At 44.7% G+C, this 10000-nt stretch overlaps 1 protein-coding gene across 1 annotated transcript in view; it reads left to right on the top strand.

The window, feature by feature from the left end:
* The window catches only part of LOC127923749 (protein kinase C beta type-like), a gene marked incomplete at its 3' end in the record, with an annotated part of 86305 nt that overhangs the window by 21452 nt on the left and 54853 nt on the right, over positions 1 to 10000 (top strand). Inside the window, exon 3 of the mRNA XM_052507810.1 lies at positions 8177 to 8256. Coding sequence (XP_052363770.1) covers positions 8177 to 8256 — 80 coding nt within the window. The remainder of the gene's footprint in view (positions 1 to 8176; positions 8257 to 10000) is intronic.

Raw genomic sequence — 10000 nt, 5'->3', positions numbered from 1 at the left:
AGGTTACTGTAACAGTCTATAGAGAGCGACTGGTAGGTTTCTGTAACAGTCTATAGAGAGCGACTGGTAGGTTACTGTAACAGTCTATAGAGAGAGACTGGTAGGTTACTGTAACAGTCTATAGAGAGAGGGGGGGTTCTGTCCTTGGTCTTTGTGGCCTTTACATTTACAATACCTGTTCTACAGGAAGGTTGAGGCTTGCTCTGGAGTATACTTCCTCTCCCTGTCAGTCCCGCTCTCTCTCCCTCCCTCCGCCCTCCCTCCTCTTATGAGTTATGGTAACAGGGAATCTCTTGGGAGCAAGCCATGACTGGCAGAGGGTTAGGTGTGTGTGTGTGTTTTAGTTCATGCTCTGACTGTGTTTTTGTCCAATTATACATACACTGGTAACTCTCTCTGTCTCTCTCTGTCTCCCCTCTCTGTCTATCTGTCTGTCTCCCTCTCTGTCTCTCTGTCTGTCTCCCTCTCTGTCTCTCTGTCTGTCTCTCTCTCTGTCTCTCTGTCTGTCTCCCCTCTCTGTCTCCCCTCTCTGTCTATCTGTCTGTCTCCCCTCTCTGTCTCTCTGTCTGTCTCTCTCTCTGTCTCTCTGTCTGTCTCCCCTCTCTGTCTCCCTCTCTGTCTCTCTGTCTGTCTCCCTCTCTGTCTCTCTGTCTGTCTCTCTCTCTGTCTCTCTGTCTGTCTCCCCTCTCTGTCTATCTGTCTGTCTCCCCTCTCTGTCTCTCTGTCTGTCTCTCTCTCTGTCTCTCTGTCTGTCTCCCATCTCTGTCTATCTGTCTGTCTCCCTCTCTGTCTCTCTGTCTGTCTCTCTCTAACATCTGTCTCTCTGTCTCCCTCTGTCTCTCTAGATCTCTCTCTCTCTCTGTCTCCCTCTCTGTCTCCCTCTCTCTCTCTCTCTCTGTCTCTCTCTCTGTCTTTTTATAAATTTTAATTTTACCTTTATTTAACCAGGCAAGTCAGTTAAGAACATATTCTTATTTTCAATGACGGCCTGGGAACAGTGGGTTAACTGCCTGTTCAGGGGCAGAACGACAGATTTGTACCTTGTCAGCTCGGGGGTTTGAACTCCGGTTACTAGTCCAACACTCTAACCACTAGGCTACGCTGCCGTCTCCCCTCTCTCTCTCTCTCTCTCTCTGTCTCTCTCTGTCTCTCTAGTCTCCCTCTCTCTATCTACTCTCTCTCCCTCTCTGTCTCTCTCTGTCTCCCTCTCTGTCTATCTGTCTGTCTCTACTCTGTCTGTCTCCTCTCTGTGTCTCTCTGTCTCTCTCTCTCTGTCTCTCTCTCTCTCTCTCTCTCTCTCTCTCTCTGTCTCTCTCTCTTCTGTCTCTCTCCATCTCTCTCTCTCTGTCTCTCTCTGTCTCTCTCTCTCTGTCTCTCTCTCTCTGTCTCTCTCTCTGTCTCTCTCTCTGTCTCTCTCGGGTTGCTGCAGCTGCCCGTCAGGGACAACAGGCGGGGCTTGGTTTCTGCGGTGGTTCTATTGGTTGCTGCAGCTGCCCGTCAGGGACAACAGGCGGGGCTTGGTTTCTGAGGTGGTTCTATTGGTTGCTGCAGCTGCCCGTCAGGGACAACAGGCGGGGCTTGGTTTCTGCGGTGGTTCTATTGGTTGCTGCAGCTGCCCGTCAGGGACAACAGGCGGGGCTTGGTTTCTGCAGTGGTTCTTCCTCAGGGACAGCAGGCGGGGCTTGGTTTCTGCGGTGGCTCTACAGGGATGCTGCAGCTAGCCCTGTCTAGCTACGGGACAGCAGGCGGGGCTTGGTTTCTGCGGTGGTTCTGTTGGTTGCTGTGTGCTGTGTGTCAGGGACAGTGGCGGGGCTTGGTTTCTGCGGTGGTTGTATTGTGTGTGTTGCCCGTGAGGGACAGCAGTGATTTTTGTCAACCAAACCCCAAAATGGTATTCTATTTTTTGCTTTCTGTCTTTCTGAAAGAGATGACAATACAGGCGATTCCTCCGTCTCTGCAGTGGTTCTTCCTCTTTAACCCCAGCATGGGCCTCCCCTGTTCTGCACGGTTGCTAAGCAACAGAGGATCCTTTAACCAGACACTAGGTCTGTCTCACTACTTAGAAGTGACTATCTACAGTAGGATGTTCATTATAGAGACCTGTGTGAGACTGTATCTACAGTAGTGATGTTCATTATAGAGACTGTATCTACAGTAGGATGTGTGTGTGTAGTGTGTAGAAGAGACTGTGTATACAGTAGGATGTTCATTATAGAGACCTATAGAAGAGACTGTATCTAGTGATTTTTATCAACCAAACCCCCAAAATGCTATTCTTCTTTTTCTTTCTGTCTTTCTGAAAGAGATGAAAATACAGACGATTCCTCCGCCCCCTCACACTGCCTCAATCCCAGCTGTGCCTCCCACACACACACACATATAGTAATGCACACATATCTACAGTAGGATGTTCATTATAGAGACCTATAGAAGAGACTATCTACAGTAGGATGTTCATTATAGAGACCTATATAAGAGACTGTATCTACAGTAGGATGTTCATTATAGAGACTGTATCTACAGTAGGATGTTCATTATAGAGACCTATAGAAGAGACTGTATCTACAGTAGGATGTTCATTATAGAGACCTATAGAAGAGACTGTATCTACAGTAGGATGTTCATTATAGAGACTGTATCTACAGTAGGATGTTCATTATAGAGACTGTATCTACAGTAGGATGTTCGTTATAGAGACCTATAGAAGAGACTGTATATACAGTAGGATGTTCATTATAGAGACTGTATCTACAGTAGGATGTTCAGGATGTTCATTATAGAGACCTATAGAAGAGACTGTATATACAGTAGGATGTTCATTATAGAGACCTATAGAAGAGACTGTATATACAGTAGGATGTTCATTATAGAGACCTATAGAAGAGACTGTATCTACAGTAGGATGTTCATTATAGAGACCTATATAAGAGACTGTATCTACAGTAGGATGTTCATTATAGAGACTGTATCTACAGTAGGATGTTCATTATAGAGACCTATAGAAGAGACTGTATCTACAGTAGGATGTTCATTATAGAGACTGTATATACAGTAGGATGTTCATTATAGAGACTGTATCTACAGTAGGATGTTCATTATAGAGACCTATAGAAGAGACTGTATCTACAGTAGGATGTTCATTATAGAGACTGTATATACAGTAGGATGTTCATTATAGAGACTGTATCTACAGTAGGATGTTCATTATAGAGACCTATAGAAGAGACTGTATCTACAGTAGGATGTTCATTATAGAGACCTATAGAAGAGACTGTATATACAGTAGGATGTTCATTATAGAGACCTATAGAAGAGACTGTATCTACAGTAGGATGTTCATTATAGAGACCTATAGTAGGAGAGACTGTATATACAGTAGGATGTTCATTATAGAGACCTATAGAAGAGACTGTATATACAGTAGGATGTTCATTATAGAGACTGTATCTACAGTAGGATGTTCATTATAGAGACCTATAGAAGAGACTGTATCTACAGTAGGATGTTCATTATAGAGACTATAGAAGAGACTATCTACAGTAGGATGTTCATTATAGAGACCTATAGAAGAGACTGTATCTACAGTAGGATGTTCATTATAGAGACCTATAGAAGAGACTGTATCTACAGTAGGATGTTCATTATAGAGACCTATAGAAGAAGAGACTGTATCTACAGTAGGATGTTCATTATAGAGACCTATAGAAGAGACTGTATCTACAGTAGGATGTTCATTATAGAGACCTATAGAAGAGACTGTATATACAGTAGGATGTTCATTATAGAGACCTATAGAAGAGACTGTATCTACAGTAGGATGTTCATTATAGAGACTTATAGAAGAGACTGTATATACAGTAGGATGTTCATTATAGAGACCTATAGAAGAGACTGTATCTACAGTAGGATGTTCATTATAGAGACTGTATCTACAGTAGGATGTTCATTATAGAGACTTATAGAAGAGACTGTATATACAGTAGGATGTTCATTATAGAGACCTATAGAAGAGACTGTATATACAGTAGGATGTTCATTATAGAGACCTATAGAAGAGACTGTATCTACAGTAGGATGTTCATTATAGAGACCTATAGAAGAGACTGTATCTACAGTAGGATGTTCATTATAGAGACTGTATATACAGTAGGATGTTCATTATAGAGACCTATAGAAGAGACTGTATCTACAGTAGGATGTTCATTATAGAGACTGTATCTACAGTAGGATGTTCATTATAGAGACCTATAGAAGAGACTGTATCTACAGTAGGATGTTCATTATAGAGACCTATAGAAGAGACTGTATCTACAGTAGGATGTTCATTATAGAGACCTATAGAAGAGACTGTATCTACAGTAGGATGTTCATTATAGAGACCTATAGAAGAGACTGTATCTACAGTAGGATGTTCATTATAGAGACCTATAGAAGAGACTGTATCTACAGTAGGATGTTCATTATAGAGACCTATAGAAGAGACTGTATCTACAGTAGGATGTTCATTATAGAGACCTATAGAAGAGACTGTATCTACAGTAGGATGTTCGTTATAGAGACCTATAGAAGAGACTGTATCTACAGTAGGATGTTCATTATAGAGACCTATAGAAGAGACTATCTACAGTAGGATGTTCATTATAGAGACCTATAGAAGAGACTATCTACAGTAGGATGTTCATTATAGAGACCTATAGAAGAGACTGTATCTACAGTAGGATGTTCATTATAGAGACCTATAGAAGAGACTGTATCTACAGTAGGATGTTCATTATAGAGACCTATAGAAGAGACTGTATCTACAGTAGGATGTTCATTATAGAGACCTATAGAAGAGACTGTATCTACAGTAGGATGTTCATTATAGAGACCTATAGAAGAGACTGTATCTACAGTAGGATGTTCATTATAGAGACCTATAGAAGAGACTGTATCTACAGTAGGATGTTCATTATAGAGACTGTATCTACAGTAGGATGTTCATTATAGAGACCTATAGAAGAGACTGTATCTACAGTAGGATGTTCATTATAGAGACCTATAGAAGAGACTGTATCTACAGTAGGATGTTCATTATAGAGACCTATAGAAGAGACTGTATCTACAGTAGGATGTTCATTATAGAGACTGTATCTACAGTAGGATGTTCATTATAGAGACCTATAGAAGAGACTGTATATACAGTAGGATGTTCATTATAGAGACCTATAGAAGAGACTGTATCTACAGTAGGATGTTCATTATAGAGACCTATAGAAGAGACTGTATCTACAGTAGGATGTTCATTATAGAGACCTATAGAAGAGTGTATCTACAGTAGGATGTTCATTATAGAGACCTATAGAAGAGACTGTATCTACAGTAGGATGTTCATTATAGAGACCTATAGAAGAGACTGTATCTACAGTAGGATGTTCATTATAGAGACCTATAGAAGAGACTGTATCTACAGTAGGATGTTCATTATAGAGACCTATAGAAGAGACTGTATCTACAGTAGGATGTTCATTATAGAGACCTATAGAAGAGACTATCTACAGTAGGATGTTCATTATAGAGACTGTATCTACAGTAGGATGTTCATTATAGAGACTGTATCTACAGTAGGATGTTCATTATAGAGACTGTATCTACAGTAGGATGTTCATTATAGAGACCTATAGAAGAGACTGTATCTACAGTAGGATGTTCATTATAGAGACTGTATCTAAGAGATGTATCTATTATAGATGACCATATAGAGACTGTATCTACAGAGACTGTATCTACAGTAGGATGTTCATTATAGAGACCTATAGAAGAGTGTATCTACAGTAGGATGTTCATTATAGAGACCTATAGAAGAGACTGTATCTACAGTAGGATGTTCATTATAGAGACCTATAGAAGAGACTGTATCTACAGTAGGATGTTCATTATAGAGACCTATAGAAGAGACTGTATCTACAGTAGGATGTTCATTATAGAGACTGTATCTACAGTAGGATGTTCATTATAGAGACTGTATAGAAGAGATGTATCTACATAGGATGACCATTATAGAGACTGTATCTATACAGTAGGATGTTCATTATAGTAGGATGTTCTACATTATAGAGACCTATAGAAGAGACTGTATATACAGTAGGATGTTCATTATAGAGACTGTATCTAGGATGTTCATTATAGAGACTAGGATGTTCATTATAGAGACCTATAGAAGAGACTGTATCTACAGTAGGATGTTCATTATAGAGAGACTGTATATTAAGAGTGTATCTACAGTAGGATGTTCATTATAGAGACTATAGAAGAGACTGTATCTACAGTAGGATGTTCATTATAGAGACCTATAGAAGAGACTGTATCTACAGTAGGATGTTCATTATAGAGACTGTATCTACAGTAGGATGTTCATTATAGAGACCTATAGAAGAGTGTATCTACAGTAGGATGTTCATTATATAGACACTGTATAAACGCTAGAAGGGATGTGATGAAGGATGAATGGAGAATCCAGGAAGAAGGTTAAACCTGTCCATGTTAGAGGAGGAAGAGGGGGAGGAGTAGGAAGAGGAGGAGGAAGACTGAACGTCAGTTTAGTTGAGTAGAATAACATTATGTTGATCTAAAGGATGACACACACACACACACACACACACGCACCCTGCAGGCCCTGTTGGGATCTCTCCGTGCCGCTAGGAACCCTGGGTAGGCCCCACCAGTTGCCAGGAGCTTCCTGCATAGTTAATGAGTCTGAATAATAAATAATGTCAACCTGTCTGACCTCACACACACACACACACACACACACACACACACACACACACACACACACACACACACACACACACACACACACACACACACACACACACACACACACACACACACACACACATACACATACACATACACACATACACACATACACACACACCTCTGTGATACCTTGTTGTGATGTATAGCTGTGTTTAGGTGATGTGATCTACAGTCTTTGGTTACCGTAGTAATTTGAAATATTATAGGATGTTTGACCGAACTCTCTCTGTCTGTCTGTCTGTCTCTCTGTCTCTCTCTCTCTCTCTCTCTCTCTCTCTCTCTCTCTCTCTCTCTCTCTCTCTGTCTCTCTGTCTCTCTGTCTCTCTCTCTGTCTCTCTCTCTCTCTCTGTCTCTCTCTCTCTCTCTCTCTCTCTGTCTCTCTCTGTCTCTCTCTCTCTCTCTCTCTCTCTCTCTCTGTCTCTCTCTCTGTCTCTCTCTGTCTCTCTCTCTCTCTCTGTCTCTCTCTCTGTCTCTCTCTCTCTCTCTCTCTCTCTCTCTGTCTCTCTCTCTCTCTCTCTCTGTCTCTCTCTCTCTCTCTCTCTCTCTCTCTCTCTCTCTCTCTCTCTCTCTCTCTCTCTCTTCTCTCTCTCTCTCTGTCTCTCTCTCTCTCTCTCTCTGTCTCTCTCTCTGTCTCTCTCTCTGTCTCTCTCTCTCTCTCTCTCTCTCTCTGTCAATTCAATTACATTCAATTCAAGGGCTTTATTGGCATGGGAAACATGTGTAACATTGTCAAAGCAAGAGAGGTAGATAATATATAAAGTGAATATATAAAGTGAAATGTCTCTCTCTGTCTCTCTCTCTCTATCTGTGTCTCTCTCTGTCTCTCTCTGTCTCTCTCTCTGTCTCTCTCTGTCTCTCTCTGTCTCTCTCTCTCTCTCTCTCTGTCTCTCTCTCTGTCTCTCTCTGTCTCTCTCTCTCTCTCTGTCTCTCTCTCTCTCTCTCTCTCTCTCTCTCTCTCTCTCTCTCTCTCTGTCTCTCTCTCTCTCTCTCTCTCTCTCTCTCTCTCTCTCTCTCTCTCTCTGGTCTCTCTGTCTCTTCTCTCCTCTCTCTCTGTCCTCTCTCTCTGTCTCTCTCTCTCTCTCTCTCTCTCCTCCTCTCTCTCTCTCTCTCTGTCTCTCTCTTCTCTCTCTGGTCTCTCTCTCTGTCTCTCTCTATCTCCTCTGTCTCTCTTTCTCTCTCTCTTCCTCTCTCTCTGTTCTCTGTCTCTCTGTCTCTCTGTCCCTCAGATCTCTCTGTCTCTCTGTCTCCCTCTCTGTCTCTCTCTCTCTCTCTCCTCTCTCTCTCTGTCTCTCTCCTCCTCTCTCCATCCTCTCTCTCTCTCTCTCTCTCTCTCTCCCTCCCTCTCTCCTCTCTCTCTCCATCTCCTCTGATCCAGTGTGTCCATTCCTGGTCCATAAACGCTGTCATGAGTTCGTCACCTTCTCCTGTCCGGGGGCCGACAAGAACGCATCAGACGTCCCTCTAACCTCCTTCCTCCAGTGTGTCTGTCATCCTGTTCAACTCGTAATGGTGATTCATCACTGATATCAACTCATTCCTTCCTCCCTCTCTCTTCTCCATATCTCCCTTCCTCCTCCATCTCTGTTCGTATCACAGTAACTTATTTAACCCCAGATGTCAGTCTCTCCATTCCTCCTCCCTCCTCCATTCCTCCCCCTCCCTCTCCCATTCCTCCCTCCCTCTCTCCATTCCTCCCTCCCATCTCTCTCATTCCTCCATTCCTCCCTCCCTCTCCATTCCTCCCTCCCTCTCTCCATTCCTCCCTCCCTCTCTCCATTCCTCCCTCCCTCTCCCTCCCTCTCTCCATTCCTCCCTCCCTCCATTCCTCCCTCCCATCTCTCCATTCCTCCCTCCCTCTCTCCATTCCTCCCTCCCTCTCTCCATTCCTCCCTCCCTCTCTCCATTCCTCCCTCCTCTCTCTCCATTCCTCCCTCCCTCTCTCCATTCCTCCCTCCCTCTCTCCATTCCTCCCTCCCTCTCTCCATTCCTCCCTCCCTCTCTCCATTCCTCCCTCCCTCTCTCCATTCCTCCCTCCCTCTCTCCATTCCTCCCTCTCTCTCTCCATTCCTCCCTCCCTCTCCATTCCTCCCTCCCTCTCTCCATTCCTCCCTCCCTCTCTCCATTCCTCCCTCCCTCTCTCCATTCCTCCCTCCCTCTCTCCATTCCTCCCTCCCTCCCTCTCTCCATTCCTCCCTCCCTCTCTCCATTCCTCCCTCCCTCTCTCCATTCCTCCCTCCCTCTCTCCATTCCTCCCTCCCTCTCTCCATTCCTCCCTCCCTCTCTCCATTCATCCCTCCCTCCCTCTCTCCATTCCTCCTTCCCTCTCTCCCTCTCTCCATTCCTCCCTCCCTCTCTCCATTCCTCCCTCCCTCTCTCCATTCCTCCCTCCCTCTCTCCATCTCCCCTCTCTCCATTCCTCCCTCCCTCTCCATTCCTCCTCCCTCCCTCTCTCCATTCCTCCCTCCCCTCTCCCATTCCTCCCTCCCTCCCTCTCTCCATTCCTCCCCCCCCTCTCCATTCCTCCCTCCCTCTCTCCTCCATTCCTCCCTCCCTCCCTCTCTCCATTCCTCCCTCCCTCCCTCTCTCCATTCCTCCCTCCTCTCTCCATTCCTCCCTCCCTCCTCCATTCCTCCCTCCCTCTCTCCATTCCTCCCTCTCTCCATTCCTCCCTCCCTCCATTCCCTCCATTCCTCCCTCCTCTCTCCATTCCTCCCTCCCTCCTCTCTCCATTCCTCCCTCCCTCTCTCCATTCCTCCCTCCCTCTCTCCATTCCCTCCCTCCCTCTCCATTCCTCCCTCCATTCCTCCCTCCCTCTCTCCATTCCTCCTCCCTCCTCTCTCTCATTCCTCCCTCCCTCTCTCCATTCCTCCCTCCCTCTCTCCATATCTCCATTCCTCCCTCCCTCTCTCCATTCCTCCCTCCCTCTCTCCATTCTCCCTCCCTCCCTCTCTCCATTCCTCCCTCTCCTCCCTCTCCTCCCTCTCCCTCTCTCCATTCCTCCCTCCCTCCCTCTCTCCATTCCTCCCTCCCTCTCTCCATTCCTCCCTCCCTCTCTCCATTCCTCCCTCCCCCTCTCCATTCCTCCCTCTCTCTCTCCATTCCTCCCTCTCTGTCTGTACTGTTCTATCAGTAACTTCTCTAACCCCAGATGTCCTCTCTTGTTCCTTTCTCTAATCGTTCCTAGCAGGAAAACCTTCCC

Source organism: Oncorhynchus keta, unplaced genomic scaffold (assembly GCF_023373465.1).
Source record: "Oncorhynchus keta strain PuntledgeMale-10-30-2019 unplaced genomic scaffold, Oket_V2 Un_contig_3171_pilon_pilon, whole genome shotgun sequence".
Taxonomy (NCBI): Eukaryota; Metazoa; Chordata; class Actinopteri; order Salmoniformes; family Salmonidae; genus Oncorhynchus; species Oncorhynchus keta.
Note: the sequence above shows the minus strand (reverse complement) of the source record. Positions and strands in the feature narration are given on the sequence as shown.